This window comes from Muntiacus reevesi, chromosome 5 (assembly GCF_963930625.1).
Source record: "Muntiacus reevesi chromosome 5, mMunRee1.1, whole genome shotgun sequence".
Classification (NCBI taxonomy): Eukaryota; Metazoa; Chordata; class Mammalia; order Artiodactyla; family Cervidae; genus Muntiacus; species Muntiacus reevesi.
Genome location: NC_089253.1, coordinates 112,312,273 through 112,328,863, shown reverse-complemented (window position 1 = coordinate 112,328,863; position 16,591 = coordinate 112,312,273). Strand labels below are relative to the sequence as shown.

The following is a 16,591-nucleotide window of genomic DNA, read 5'->3' as shown; positions in this document are numbered from 1 at the left end:
GTCACTTTAATCTGAAAGAGCCCTAATATACCACACCTAGTATAGTCACTCTGAGAATCTTTGCCCCAAAAAGGTTTTCCTCCAACTAATTGGCTATGGGGCAATTTTGCTGTGAAAGATAAAATAACTGGTTGACAGGTTTCAACTAGTTGGCAGTGGTTTCATTTCTCCACTGACTCAGTGTTCCCATTTTTTATATTACATACATCTTAGGTCTCATTAAGATCTATAGAGTGATGAGCAGATGTGATGGTCTTAGAAAAGTCAATGATAACTATGTATAATGACTTAATAGAAAATACAGTGATAAGAAAACTTACTGGAAGTGTGAAATAAGAGTATAAAGTCAGATTGCATACTATTCTAAAGTGATAACATATCAGTTTGTAAGTCCTTCAGTGAGCACAGTCATCCCTCCCACCTGTCAAAAGCAAAGGTTTACCAAGCTATGGTGAATATAAAAGGGTGATGAATAATTCATAGGATAGGGGCTTCCCCTGATGGCTCAGACAGTAAAGAATCTGCCTGCAATACAGAAGACCCTGGGTTCAATCCCTGGGTCAGGAAGATCCCCTGGAGAAGGGAATGGGTACCCACTCCAGTACTCTTGCCTGGACAATTCCACAGACAGAGCAGCCCGATGGGCTACAGCCCATGGGGTTGCAAACAGTCAGACGTGACTGAGTGACTAACTGTCATTCATAACAGCCTTTAGGAGCATTAATTATTTCAGTATTATTTTTAGCTAATTCAGGTACTACAGATTGCTTTGTAATGCTGTCTTTATCAAATTTATCACACAATATCAGAAGTTGCAGGCAAACGCGTCAAGCTCTTCTTATATCCCTGCAAAAGGAAAAGGTTATGTGTTTCCTGATGAATATGTTTCTAGAAAATGGTAACATAATGTAGCCAGAATTGTGGTATTTGAGACAGAATCTGACTTAGAGAATTTGGTGAACTATAAGGACTGAGAATGGGATGGAACATTTAAATGTGGTCCAGATATGTATGATCAGTTATATATGTTACATATATTGATAAGAAATAGCTGTATCCCTCTTCTGCTCACTTTACTCTCAAGGGACAGCTGAAAAGACTTAAGAGCAGATTTTTTTACATCAGAAAGAATTTATATCCAACATAAGATTCTGAGGGTTTCCCTAATAGCTCAAACGGTAAAGAATCTGCCTTCAATGTGGGAGACCCGGCTTAAATCCTTGGGTTGGGAATATCCTCTGGAGAAGAAAATAAAAACCTACTCCAGTATTCTTGCCTGGGAAATCCCATGAACAGAGGAGCCTGGTGGGCTACAGTCCATGGGGTCGCAAAGAGTCGGTCGGACATGACTGAGTGGCTAACACACTAAGATCCTGAATCACTGATGATAAACTTTGAGAAAGGAAGTACCTTTGTTTTCCAAGATATGCCCCAATACAACTATGTGCACGCAAGCTCAGTCATGTCTGACTTTGCAACCCTATGAACAGTAGCCCCCCAGGCTCCTCTGTCCATGGAATTTTCCTGGCAAGAATACTGGAGTGTGTTGCCATTTCCTTCTCCAGGGTATCCTCCTGATCCAGGGATCAAACTCAAGTCTCCTGTGTCTCTTGCATTGCATGTAGATTGTTTACCACTTGAGCCATTGGGGAAGCTATACAACATGAATTTACACACATTTGGAATGTATTCAAATATTTTCTGAAATTTTTTCATTTTAATTTTTCACAACAAATTGCTTAAAAACTTTGTTTTTAATTTTTCATCTTAATTATATCCTTTTAGATATACCTTTATTTTCATTAATTCATCTTTTACAGCAAAATTGTCTTATGGTCTATTTAGTTATGTGGCAATACTGCTTGGTTGGTAGCAAAGATTCTTACAGTGAAGAAACCTAGAACCCTAAAATACCTATTGTTTCACAAAGTCAAAAATGACATGTAGATACAGTCCTAAGCATGGTTCCTAGCACATGACATTTATTGAGTGAATGTAGCTAATGCTATTTTTCTCCTTGCCAGCTGTGTGTTTCTGGGCAGGTCTTTAACCTCTCTAGACTTCATTTTTCCTGTCTGAAAGTGAATGACTGGATTAGCTGTTATATAAGGTCTTCAACATCTCTAAAATTCTATTAATTCGATTACATTTAAATGATTAAAAAATATATTACAGTTTGGAACTCTTTCTCATGTTCAGTTAAATCAGGTACTTGAATTAACACTGATTTAATGTCACATCTCCATAAGTTCATCCGTGAGACAGAAGTGAGAACATAGAGAATGTGTTCAAGGGCTGAGGCCATAACATCTCTTCCCAATAAAGAAGAAAAGGTAATTATAACGCCTTTGTATGGGCTTATCTCTGGGTTCTTACCTGGGCAAGGCCGAATGTTGCACATGATGGCTTCCACGGCAGTCCCTTCACACGGCCGCCCACCGTGCTGAACTGATGGATTATTGCAAGTTCTGGTCCTGGTTCGGTTGCCACGTCCACAGCTCCTTGTGCATTCTTCCCAGGAACTCCATTCTGACCAGTTCCCATCCACTATCCAAAGGCGACACGTTAACACCATCAGAGACATTTCAATCGAAAGAACTTATACTGAGACAAACCATAGTTAGGGGACAGAAGTGGGTATCTATTGAACCACGTGCCTGTCTGTCGAATAAAGAGGTGTACCTGGACATGGCTTCTGTTGACAGTTTTGCATTTCTGAGTCCGATCCCTGGCAAGGCTTCCCGCCGTTGGCTGGAGAGGGGTTGTTGCACAGACGGCTCCTCTTCTGGATCCCTCTTCCACAGGTGACACTGCAGGGTCCCCAGGCCGACCACTGGGAAAAGCCCCCGGGCACTGCAAATAAAGCCTGTACTTGGTCTCTGTTATTGTAGATACAAAAACTGTAAGTCAGATCTCATGGGAGATATGCACTGGGTCTAGGGCTGAACCTAGAAAGGCTGAGCAATTGTTTATGGAAGCTCTTCTTTACTGTAAAATTAAAACCGAAGCATCCAAGAAGAACTGAGCAGTTAACTAGAGTTTCTTTGGACATGGCTGTTGAAAGAGTGAGTGACGAAGACATTTATATGCTGTTTACCTTTTGGAAATAAGTCATTCTTTGAAGCAAAACTATGCACTGATTTTCGAGAATAATTTTAACCTAGTTTTAAAAACAAAATTCCGTTAGGGATTTTGAATTATTAACTTGGTATTCTGTAGCTCTCATCTGTATTGTTTTTAATCTCTTCAGTTTGTAATGTGATTTTTGTCCTATCCCTATAATCTATAAGTATCTTGAGGGTACAAGGGATGTGGCCTAAGATGCTTCATGATTTTTATTGTTTAGATTGCCCCAGGTACTGTTTAACAAGGATATCTCAGGGTAAACGAATATCTCACTCACCCTGGACTATGACCGGCACTCTCACAAGGACAGAACCCATCAAGTTTCGAGCAACGCATTCATACTCAGACGTATCTTCTTTCTGAGCAGCAGTGATATGTAATGAGTTGTTGGACAACACATTAATTCGCTCATCCCAGAGGATAGAGTGCCCTTGACGGGACCATGTAATGGTTGGATGAGGCTCTCCAGCTGCTTGACAATTCAAGATGACTTTGCTTCCAGCATTAATAATAGTTTCTACTGGTTCAAGGGTGATAACAGGAGGACCTATGGAGAAAAGCACATGTTTCTTAGTTTTTGTGGAATTATATTAACATTGTGAGTCATACTATATAATAACATTATTTAGAAAAAGATTACACTGATTTTTTTTTAATACAATGTAGCTTCTCAGCAGTTAAGGTTGTAATTGCCATTGACAGAATGTTTTATTTAGTAAATGGTAAAAATTTTAAATCCCTGAGCAGTCTAGCCTAGAGCATGGGCTCTGCAGGTGTGCTTTTCTGGATTCACGTTCTGCCTCTGCTCTTTACTACCTTGTGAATCACTGTGTCCTTAAAAATGGTGCCTAGTTCAGAGGATCTTGTCTTACTCAACTAAGATGATGTAAGCACTGATCTTCAACAATAGACAAGAAGACAATATTAGTACTACTGTTCTTATTGTTTTTGTTGTTATTGATTTTGTCTGTGTTTTACATGGTGAACATTCAATTCTCTTCCTTACATCATTTTTTGAGGTAAAGAGTCATTATTAAGTTATTCTTTCATCACTGATCATCATTCTCAATATATACATAAATTGAGAATTTATTTCTTGCCAGGCATTGTGCACAGATACAGTTTCTAGTTTCAAGGGACTCAGAGTCCATTTATAAGACAGACAAGTAACCAATTATTGAGCTATGATATACATATAAAATTTAGTAACACAATAGGTAGAATAGAATTTAGTAAAGAATAGATAAATGTATGGTAACATGAGAGCATAAACAATAGTGACTCAATACATCAAACAAAAGCATGTCTCTGCAAATGAAAAGGTAAAGGAAGACATTCAAGAATTATTAAGAAAGTAGGAGTGATAGGAGTTAGCCATTCAATAGTATGGCATAAAGGGAGGAACTGATGACTATAGGGTTTTGATTTGGGGAATACAGAGTATCTTTGGGTAAATTCAGTAGAATATATGAGAAAGGACAGATTTATTAGGAAGGAATAAGGAGTGATGATTCACATCCATTTAGGAATGCTGAGCTTGAAATATCTGTAGGACAGTCAAGTGGAGATGTCCAGATATTCATATCTCAAGCTCAGACTAGAAAGAGAAGTAAGTCTGCTTCAGGAGTGAGTCTGAAATGAGAGAGAGATCCAAGACAGAAACGATGGCAGCATTATTAGGTAAGAAACGGACAGAAAATGAGCCTGTAAATAATACTCAGAGCTGATCACTGAGGAAGGAAGAAACTCAGGAGAAAATGGTATCCTAGCAACCAAAGTGTGTTTCAAGGAGGATTGAGAGGTCAACAGTATCTGTAGTGGATGACAGCTATTCAAATGAAGTTACTGCAAAGATAAACATTATGCCACCAACTTTTTCTAGTTCCTTTTATCTATATACTGGTCTACAAGAAAGAGAATATGAAGGACTTCATGGAGAAGCAGCTTGGACTGGATTTTTTAAAAAGTGAGTAAGATTACATAGAGGAGAAAGGAACTGCCGTGGAGAGAAGGAAACAGTACAGAGACAGAGTTAGCTCTGAAAGGTGATTCAGCCTGGACAGCAGTAGCATGCAGGTTTTAAACATTTGGTTAAAATCTTAAAAGAAAACCTAAAGGATTTACATTAGAATAGGTGAGAATAGGGGAGTGTGTTTTTTCTTGATAGAGTATGATAGGATGACAGCAGTGTTTTAGTGAGACTGAACTGAACGGTGGAAGGATTGGTTCAACAAACAGTAATGCATATAAGATAACTCAGGGTGGTGGTTGCATATTACAGACCAGAAAGTGTATCTGCTATGTGTCTGGAATGACAAAACAAAAAACAAAAACAGAAATAAAATGTGTTCTATGGTAATACTACTATGATAGTATTTTATGTAAAAGCATCACTGATATGTTGTGTTTTACAAAAGTAATTATTTCACATGAGGTTTGAATCTTTCAGGGTTATGAATGTATTATTCATACATATGTCCACATCATCCTCAAATTGCATTCTTGCTTGATATTTATATTAAAGTCACTCTTAAGAACTTTCCGGGCTCTAAGAACAACCCCTCCCCCCAGTTTCAGATTATATTATGTATTCAGTAATCTATTGTTGAATGAAGTAAATGGCTCAGATTAATCATGCAACACACTAAATAAGAACATTGAATAAATAAGCCTGTTCATATTATTATGGTCAAAAAAGTGTTAAATAAAACTAACAATCTTTAGATTCCATATTTGAACATTTCCAATGGCACATAAGTCTATAAATTAATTTAACAATAAATACCATATGTAAAAAAATTTCATACATACACCTTTCAAAGTTGAATTAATTCTATCAGTCATACAATAATTTGTTAAATATGAGCATTTTATCTAAAAGAAGACATTCCTTATGGTACTTTAATCTCAATTTTAAACATTGCATTTTTTATTTTATATCCCCTCATTTATTACAATGAATTTATTGTCAGTATATGTAGATGAGCTAATCTAATGCAGTTTTTCTTAAACTTGGCCAGTGAATCACTCTTCCATGGGAGATTAATTGTGAGATGCCCTACATACATTCACCCAAGAAAGTAGGGAGGAGGGTTTCATGAGAATAACATTTTCTGGGGGGAAATTTAGAATATTATATCCTCCTCTAATTGAGTTAAATTCACATCTGCATGCTAACATTTCTGGAAATATCTGCAGTAAAGAAAACTGGTACACTTAAGCAAAGTTTGGCATATAGTAGGTGCTCTTATATATGTAACTATATATATATAAATATATATATATTTAATAAATGAAAACTTTGTTTAATCTATTTTTCTCATAATTATTCAATCATGGCATTCTACTTTTCTCCTAATGATATCCATAAAGTTATTATTTGGTATATATGTATTTTAGTAAAACACTATCTTAGACACAGAAACAAGCTTATGGTATGTGTATCTATATATATACACACATACAATAGAAATTATTGAGCCATGAAAAGAAGGGAATCCTGCCATTTGTGACAACATGGAAGGCATTATGTTAAATGAAATATGCCAGACAAGAGGCAAATAGTTGTGTGGTGTCACTTACATGTAGAATCTTAAAAAGTCAGGAACAGAGAATAGACTGGTGGTTGCCAGGGGCTGAAGGATGGGGGATATGGGGAGATACCGGTCAAAACATACAAACTTGCTATCACAAAAACGAGTAACTTTTGAGAATCTAATGTATAGTATGATGACTACGGTTAGTAACACTGTACTGTATACTTGAAATTTGCTGAGTAGATCTTAAATATTCTCACCAAAAATCCCACAAAAAACAAACCAAAAAACAATGTGTGAGATGATGAATATGTTAATTAACTTGATTGTGGTAATCATTTTACAGTGTATTCAATATATGTATATCAAATCATCACACTGTACACTTTACTTTTTTTCACCACGCCACATGGCATGTAGGATCTTAGTTTCCTGACTTGGTATTGAACCTGCACCCCCAGCAGTAGAAGTGCAGGGTCTTAACCACTGGACCACCAGGGAAGTTCTACACTGTACAGTTTAAATATACATAGTTTTATTTGTCAATTATACCTCACTAAGGCTGCAGTGGGGGACCACTGTCTTCAATAGCTATTAAATATCTATTCAGCATTTCAGAGAATATATAGAAATAGAGAAATATCTATTCAAGTTTTAAAGAGTAGTTTGGTAAACAGCTGTTAGTAAATGCTGGTCTACAGCATCTCTTAATAGTGAATAAAAAATGTAAATTCATTCCATTAAATACTGAGCCTATTCACAAAATAAACTGATTTCCTTAACTTAATGACACTGTTCTTGGGTCAGCCCCTGAAGTGGTCCTGGGGACTGTCCACTGAGCCACTTGAGTCTTTAATGCTTTTCAAATTATGAAAACTTGTCTTCTGATTGTTTATACTGAGGACCCTCATCACAGGCACGCTCATCCTGCCCAAAACACACAGACACTTCACAACAGATTGACAGCAATCGATCCAGAGAACTCTTGAATTCATTTACACTAGTCTTCATTTTTAACACCTAGCTTTAAAGTGCCGTAAAATGACATCTTTGTAAGCTCCTTACAAGAATGGTAGGGAGCTATAAGAAGGGTATTTGACTGAATATATTGCAAACAACAACAAAAGCTCTGATACCAAACCACTGCAAATTTGAACTGCATATGTAAGGTAAAACAGACAGAAATACCTGTGCAAAGTTGTATCAGTCTTCTGGTTGATAACAATTGCTCTATCAGCAGCAGAAAACTAAATTAGACTCTGAAACCTACCATTAATGTATTTGCTAGAAAGTTAAATGAACATGTCTTCAATCAAGTGTTTAAGTAATTAAGCAGCTTACTCTGCAAAGTCAGACTCATGCTGCGTTCCACCACCCCAGCTTCATTGGTAGCTACACACGTATAATCACCAGCATCTTCATTCTACGGAAATAAGCAGTGTTTTATAAAAATAGGAGCCTACAGGGCAGAGAAAAAAATTTTTTTTCACTGTGAGCTTGTTTATGCAATTGTGTTTATGAGAAGGTATTTTAATAGAAGTAGGAAAACTTACATATATTTAACCATACAAATAGATTTTTTAAAAAAAAAGAAAAAAATTCTTAGCCTAATTTTTTTCCTAAACAACCTAGGGAACTCTCAGGGAACAATAACTGGTAGAAACCAAAGCAGAAATAACATTTTTTATAATGATTTAAGCAAAATTATCTTAGTAGAGAAAAATGCCAATATATTCTTATAGATATCTTAAAAAGCATTAAATATTCAGAATAAATGAACAAATATCTAGTTCTTTGTTACAGAGGTTATTAAAAAAACTTAATCTTAGCTTCTACTTTAGAAGCTTGAAATGTAGGAAAGAAAGTGAAAAACTAACTTAAGGTGACGCAAATCACAGAACATAAGTGATAAATTTATACATATCTGATATAGAAAAGAAGCACCATATGAATTTAGATTTGATGACTAATTAGAGAGAGGTTTTGCTAAGGTCTTATGAACAGAGGAATTCTGGTCTTGTTAATAAAAAGAGTAAGTCAATTAAGGGGAAATGAATTGCAGGAATTGGAAGAGGGTAGGAGAAGAAAGATGGATGTTGGTTTAGATATTTAATCAAAATATCAATGCATGATCCAGATAGAAATTTCTAATAGGAAACTGTAGATGGAACTTGAAAGAGTTTCAAGGTTGAAGTTATAGGGTTAGGAATCTGAAATTGTGTGGTGGAAAATCAGTATTAATATTAGAAGAAGTACCAAGGACTTCAAAAGTAATTATGTTTGTGTAGAGGAAACTCCAATACTTTGGCCGCCTGATGCGAAGAGCTGACTTATCTGAAAAGACCCTGATGCTGGGTGAGATTGAGGGCAGGAGGAGAAGGGGACGACAGAGGATGAGACAGGTGGATGGCATCACCGACTCACTGGACATGGGTTTGGGTGGACTCTGGGAGTTGGGGATGGACAGGGAGGCCTGGCGTGCTGGGGTTCATGGAGTTGCAAAGAGCCAGACACAACTGAGCGACTGAACTGAGCTGAACTGAAAGCGCGGAAGGCAGCAGTGAAGAAGCAGAGACTGATTAGTGTAGCCAGAGGTAGAAATCATCTCAAAATTGAAGGAACAGTCAACAGCATCTAATGCTGAAATAAAAGCAAGCTAAATAAAAGACTGAAAGTGGTCCATCGGTATAGGTCCATTGGACAGTATAGTCTAATTATGATTTCAATGAATTCGATAGTGGGTTAACAAATAACTCACCTTTAGTCTAGTTAATAATTTTTTAGATAAAATATCTCATTCACTTGACCCTCAAATTAGAGTAATTTAAATTACTAATATTGCCTGAATTACTGAAGCTTTTGGAAAGCCTGATAAAGTTGTTGACTTATTGATGAAATCTACACTGTATTTAAAATGGTGTTTGTAATTCTTCAAATTCCTCATTCTAAAACAGATTTGAGAAAGTTATCTACTGATGTTGAATAATAGGTCAATGATAGAGAACAAAGCAGCAAAATTTTTTTTATTGCTCATACTCCTTCGGAGGGCTAAAAATCAATTTGAACTATCCTTTCAGTTTTTTAAAAGAACCCATTCATTAAGATTTTATGATTAAAATAGGAATGCAGAGAAACTTCCCATGGCACCCACAGAGAGGTGTGGATTGTGACATTTACAGTGTGTACTGACAATTCAGTGTGACTTACTACAGTGCCATAAATGGCCAAGGAGCCATTGCCAAGTTGCCGGATTCTGTGGCTGATTTCAATATCGATCCCCCTTCTGCTCCACTGGATGGTGGGGGCGGGATCTCCTTTCACCTCACAATTCAGGATTGCATTACCACCAAGTGGTTCAATCCAGTTAGAAGGGTAATCACCTTTGAAGACTGGAGGTTCTGGGAAATAACAAAAGACGAGTGTACATCAGTCTTTGTGATTCTAACCTGTTTAAAAGATAATTTAGTGAAGAGGGGAAAAGCCACTTTTGAGCCCCATGAATCTTCCAGAATCAACTGCTCATGCTAATCGACGAGAGAATTTTGTCCACTTCAATAATCTAAGTGGACGATTCCATTTTGTGCCAAATGATCTCTTTACCTACTGCTTACCTACTTTTGAGATGAACGTTCATAATTTTTTTTTATATCTCATGAGTTTGCACATCTGTGAAATAAGACTAAATTAATAAACTGAAGTTACATCATATTACTATACAATAGGGATGCAAAATACAAACCAAGTATCATAAATATTAAAAATAGAACACTTTAACCCACCTTTCACATAAACAAACCCAATTGCCTTCACAAAACCCACACTGTTTTCAGCAGTGCACACATAAGTGCCTGAATCCTCTTTCGATATCCTTTCAATAACAAGTTCACTGTGTCCGTTGATGCTGTCAAAGTGGGCTGAAGGAAAAAAGGTAGAAAACAACACAAACGCCTCTCAGTAACTCAGAAAATAATCACGACAGCTCAGTATTTTACAGGTTAGATTTATTGAGTCGGTCAGCAATTCAACCAAAGAGATCTCATTATGACACTGGAGGAGAGAGCCCTTTCCAGATATTTCTTCCTCTGAGCTATTTGCTATGTCTCTAGACACTTGTTTGAAGAATGAAAAACAGCAGAAGGAACAGGAAAAGAGAATGAAAACAAACATCGTCTAAAATTATTTTCGATTGCACCTTTCATCTCAAAGAGTTGCCTAAAGCTGGCTTGCACTCTCTCCAGGTTTCAAAACTCTTTCATTCAGAAATAGGACATTTTCCATTTCATTTCTCTCACCACCACTTTTCCCAAACAATTTACATCAAGAACATGAAAACCTTTTCAGTTATAATTCAACTGACCTGGCAGCTCAGAGGGAAAGTCATGAACACCTACGCTAGTTAGGTAATAATGACTAAATTTGTAATAATTTGAACTTGCCCGTAAGTGGTAATGGTATAAATTACCAAAGGTACTTTCAATACTTGGAATAGAGTATAAGATAAATATGCAAATCCTAAAACAATCGATGCTAAATAAGATTCCGATTAGACCAACCAATATCTAATTACATTAAGTATGTTTACTTTGCAGGCCCTCTCCCATTCAAATTACTATTATTTTTTAGTATAATTGCTTTACAATGTTGTGTTAGCGTTTGTTGTACAACAAAGTGAATCAAGTATATGTGAACATATATCTTCTCCCTCTTGGACCTCCCCTGCCCCCCAATCCCCAATCCCACCCATCTAGGTCATCACAGAGCACGGGGTTGAGCTCCCCGTGCTACATAGCTGGTTCAAATTATCCTTTAAAGTTTTCATACTGCTGAATAGTAAGTGGAAAATTAAGCTTGAAACACTTAAATATCTAAGTTAGTATTATATCCTCAGAAAACAGTACTGATTAGGTTTTTTAGAGTTTATTTTTCTTCAGTGAAGTATATTATACTATTACTGTTACGGTGGTGCAGCTGATGAATTCTAGTTATCATAAATCTTTATAACAGAAAACTCAAGCTTATGACTGACTTTCTAGCAAGGCATTTATTAAATACTAATAGTGTAGTACTTCAGAACTCAATTTTGGGAAGCAACAATTTCTTTTTACAAACAGTATTTTTGTGCTGGTGATAAAAGTCTAACAGATAGAAACACATCTTCCCCAGGATGCGTGGCTCTACCTGAACATGCAGTGCACACGCAGACTGGAAACTCTTTACTTAATTGATCTACACTCCGATAGTGGATTAGAGAGGTTAATTCATACAGTGAAAAGTACAGTCTCTGTAAAATCAGGTGAATCTTCAGGGCTCTCTCAGTCATCTTAATCCATTTATCAATAAGGAAGGAGATCCCAGGTAGCTCAGTGGTAAAGAATTCTCCTGCCAGTGCAGGAGCTGCAGGGGACACGAGTTTGATCCCTCAGTCGGGAACATCCCTGGAGGAGGAAATGGCAACCCACTCCAGTATTCTTGCCTGGGGAATCCTGTGGACAGAGAAGCCTGGTGGGCTGCAGTCGGTGGGGTCACAAAGATTCAGACATGACTGAGTAAGAACAGTGAGGAAGTCTGGGGGGTACATTTGGGCATCTGTGAATATGACTTCTCAGGGGGAAGGGAGATACTTTTAGGTTAAAAAACCTACTATATCCTTCAATATATGGTCCTGTGATCAACATGTCCTTCCTAAAGAATGAAAAGAGCACATATACTGGGCATAGGCTAAAATCCAGGCGAAAGTACACATTTTACAGAATTTAAAGCCATCGATTCATTTAACTTTTCAATCAATTCCCACAGTTAAAGAAAAAAGAGATGCGTTTTGAGTTCTCTATCAGTGTACTTATTCACTTCTTAAGAATTAAAGTACCAACCTGGGATAATATTGTTATTGAAGGTCCATGTTAACTTGGGCAATGGAATACCAGTTGCTTTACAGTTTAATCGGAGCTGTTCTCCCTTATTTAATGACACATCTCCAGGTAGTTCAGTAAAAGTGGGAAGAACATGAACAGTCAGGCTGATGGCGTGTCTGTCTTCACCTGCGGCATTGTTAGCAATGCAGGTATAGGTGCCAGAATCCTCCGGCTTAAAGAAAGAAAAGTCATTGTGCATAAAGTTACACGATCTTACATCATATTACATATAATTCATAAAACTGCATAGCTTGGTCCCCAAAGGAACACTCTAAAGATGATTTAAATTTCCATCTTTTAGTCTGAACCATCTGGCTAGTTTTTACAAAGCATAATTTACAACATTTAAGAAATTTAAAAAAAGTTCATACCTTACAGAACTATAGCATTTTACAGTAAGAAGATCTTAGAAAACTTTAGATTACACAGTTTTACTAAACATCAATTGCTGTACTGCAATGTACAACTAAAGAGCAAATTTACTCTCAAAGGCTGTTAGAATCTTGATGGCATAGCTGGTTCTCTGGGTGATGTGGCACCAAGGACCATGAAAATGATCAAAGGAAATGGCAAGAGTCAGGGCAACTAGCTGCAATTCCAGGATTTCACTTGATAAATCCAATGGCCAGCTCTTGGCAATCATTTTACTAGAAGTTTTAGAATTTGACACAATTCTGGCTTCCTTCTTTTTAAAACCATGTCTTCACTTGGCTTCCAGGACACCCCATTCCCCTAGTTTCCTTTCTGCCTCACTGATTGCTTTTCTTCCATCTCCTTTTGCTGGCTTCCCCTCCACATTAATGTGTCAATGTAGGTGTATGAGAGGGCTCAGTCTCTGTTCCTCTTTTCTTCTGTCCACACTCAACTTGGTTTTAATGGCTTTAAATACCACTGACACGCTGAGATGAGTACCAGTGTGTCCAGCCCAGGTGTTTCTTCCAAACTCCAATTGTACTGAACTTCTCATTCCAACGCTCTGCCTGGTTGCCTAAAAGACATCTCAAGCCCAAGTTCAAAACCAGCTTCCCCTCTTCCCCTTTCTGCTCCATCTGCAGCCTTCACTCCATCTCAGTAGATGGCTGATTTGTTCTTCCAGCTGTTCATGACTTTGCCCTCGGACACTGGAGTGTTTGTTTATTCTTTTTCACACTATTTTCAGTCTAGCTAGGAAATCCTAGCTTCAAAGTATACACAAAATCCAACCACTCTCACCCACCCCTTCTCGGCTGATGTTCTGCCTTGAGTCCTATAATCTCATCTGGCTCCACACCATCTTCCCAACTGGTCCTTGGCTTCTCTCCTTGTCTCCCTACCATGTATCGTCATCACAATAGCCAATGCAATATTGCGAAAACATAAGGTGGACAACATTGCTCCCCTGCTCAAAGCCCGATTAATGGATTCTGATTTTACTCAGAGTAAAATGCAAATTGTTACACGGGACGGCAAAGAGTCGGACACGACTGAGCAACTGAACAGCAATGAGGTATTATTGCGTGTATCTGGTCTTCATTTTTCTCTGACTTCTTTCTCTCTCTTCCTTTGTTTTTACTGGTCTCCTGTTTCTCAAATAGATCAAGCATGTTCCTACATTTTTTTTTTAATTCTTTCCACCCACCTTCATTTCTTTGCCCCCCAAATCTGGGGTAGGGGATCCAGTTTTCTGCCTCTCTCCCAGGCAAAGAAAATGGGGATGCTCCTCTCCCAGATACCTGCTTAGCTAATTCACTTCCTTCAAATTTTGCTCAAAGTGTTTGCTTCCCAGAAGACATTTATTCTAACCATGCTATTTAAAAATGTAACTTGTACTCTTCCAACTTTGGTACCTTCTACATGTTCTTGTTTTATTTTTCATACCAGTTGTTTTCTTTTGAATTGTATACATTCTTTATTCTTTACTATTTTATTATTATTATTTTGAGATATATGCATCACTTATTTTTATTTGTTATTGACTATATCCCCCTTTAGGAATAAACTCCATGAAGGCAAGGATCTTTGCTTGTTTTGCTCAATGTATTTATTCCCAGTGTCTAAATCTGTGCTGATCATAGAGAAGGTATTCAATACTCAATAAATATTTGTTAAATTAACAACTGAATGCTTCTAATTATATTAAGGTCCATAGCACAGACTTTACCTTCTTTTTTAAAAAGAAGTTTAAGAATAGATTTTTTTTTCATTGAAGCATCAAGTAATTGGCAATGAAGCATAAAAATTATAATCACTTACTATAGATACAATCTAACACTGGTAGGTTTCATAATGACTTTTTAAGGGCAAATAGAAATAAATCATATTCCATGTAAATGTCTCCTCACCCTGACACAACTGAGCTACTATTAAATTCCTGGATCTTAACATCTTAAGTTTAAAAATAAAAGATTTTATGGAAGTGAAGCTTTGGAAAATCCAGATTATACATATTACTCACAGATAGACTTATCACTTGTGTCTTTCATCTGATATTTATAAGCTACCTTATTGTTGCTATTTTAAAAAATTTATCCCAGTTATCCCACTAAAAGTTTAAACTTTTCTCATTTAATTCCTTCAGGTCTGTAAGAGTGACTGAGAGGTCAAATTCAACATTCTTGAATTTGATAGTATACCAGAGACTGTATACCAGTTTAAAAAAACAAATTCAACATTATCATTTTTAAGTTCACATTTTTAACTTTTAATAGCTCTGAAATTGGGATACAACTTAAAAATTGATGGTCTTCTCTAGTTTACTTGATTGAATTTTTTTTCCTTTCTTTCTTTCTTAGTGGTACCTAAAATAAAGGTGCATCTTAGAATTGATGGAAACTTAGATTTGAGTAAATACAATTTCTGCTTGCACAAAAGATCAAGTTAGCCTACTCCTAGGGCTATTTATCTGGTAATCAAGGAGTCTAGCTAACAGCTGAAATTATACTATGAAGTGAATATGATCAATTTTATCCATTTAGTCTGTTTGAATTTAATTCTATGAAGATTTTATAATGAAATTTAGGTACTTTGAAGGGTAGTGAAAAGGAATAATGAAAGTGTTAGTCACTCAGTCATGTATGACTCTTTGTGACCCCATGGACAGTAGCCCACCAGGCTCCTCTGTCCAAGGAATTCTCCAGGCAAGAATACTGGAGTGGGTAGCCACCCTCTTCTCCATGGGATCTTCCTGACCCAGGGATAGAACCTGGGTCTCCTGCATTGCAGGCAGATTCTTTACTGTTTGCGCCACCAGGGAAGCCCAAAGTGAAAGTGAAGTCGCTCAGTCGTGTCCGACTCTTTGCGACCCCGTGGACTATAGCCCACCAGGCTCCCTCGTCCATGGGGTTCTCCAGGCAAGAATACTGGAGTGGGTTGCCATTTCCTAAGATAGGCACAAAAGCTCTGAAAGTGATTCATGTTTCATGTTTAGTAGTTGGTACAAAGTGTTGATACACTGAAACCACATGATAATTTTTAAAAGTCATGTGGTATGTATAGATATAGATTCTTCTTCAAATGGGCTAATACTGAAAAAAGCAGATGCTTCCCATAGCTACCATTCTGCAGACTGGAGAAATACCACCTAAGAATATTCAAAATTCCTAGCTTGCACAGATTCCTAAGACTGAGAGTTATTTAAAATCCTGAAAAGAGCAAAAAACCTGTTTTTTGTATTTGCTTAATAATACATCAAATGTTCTTACACCTCTCTTTGAACAATTCTCATGCACTGTTACAAGCATGGAATATAATAGAAGCTTAGAATTTTCCTGATAAACAAAGATTTTCACAAAAATAAAATAACTTTAGAAGAAAATCATTTATAAGTTCCCATGATGTACTAAATACTGTTCTCGGGAACATAAAATGAAATACGTATAAAATTAATTTTTTGACCTGCATTTGTATGGGTACTTTTCTTTCATGATTAAATAATACATGGAAATTCCCTGGTGCTTCAGTGGTTAGGACTTGGCCTTTTCGCTGCCATGGAACAGTTCGACCTCTGGTTAGGGAACTAAGATCCCGCAAGCTGTGTGG

The 16,591-nt window shown here is 36.9% G+C and overlaps 1 protein-coding gene across 6 annotated transcripts in view; it reads right to left on the bottom strand.

The window, feature by feature from the left end:
- HMCN1 (hemicentin 1) overlaps window positions 1-16,591 on the bottom strand; it is a 517,313-nt gene that overhangs the window by 57,069 nt on the left and 443,653 nt on the right. For 5 of the 6 annotated variants that reach the window (XR_010663323.1, XM_065936211.1, XM_065936208.1 and 2 more), the window contains 7 exons: window positions 12,533-12,746; window positions 10,442-10,576; window positions 9,870-10,060; window positions 8,004-8,085; window positions 3,404-3,673; window positions 2,683-2,853; window positions 2,377-2,547 (listed from right to left, as the gene is read on the bottom strand). Coding sequence is in view for 4 of the 6 variants with exons in the window: in XM_065936211.1 (XP_065792283.1) it covers window positions 2,377-2,547; window positions 2,683-2,853; window positions 3,404-3,673; window positions 8,004-8,085; window positions 9,870-10,060; window positions 10,442-10,576; window positions 12,533-12,746 (1,234 nt within the window). In the remaining 2 variants the exon portion in view is untranslated. Of the gene's footprint in view, window positions 1-2,376; window positions 2,548-2,682; window positions 2,880-3,403; window positions 3,674-8,003; window positions 8,086-9,869; window positions 10,061-10,441; window positions 10,577-12,532; window positions 12,747-16,591 lie in introns of all 6 variants that reach the window. The other variant, XR_010663324.1, reaches the window with a different exon arrangement.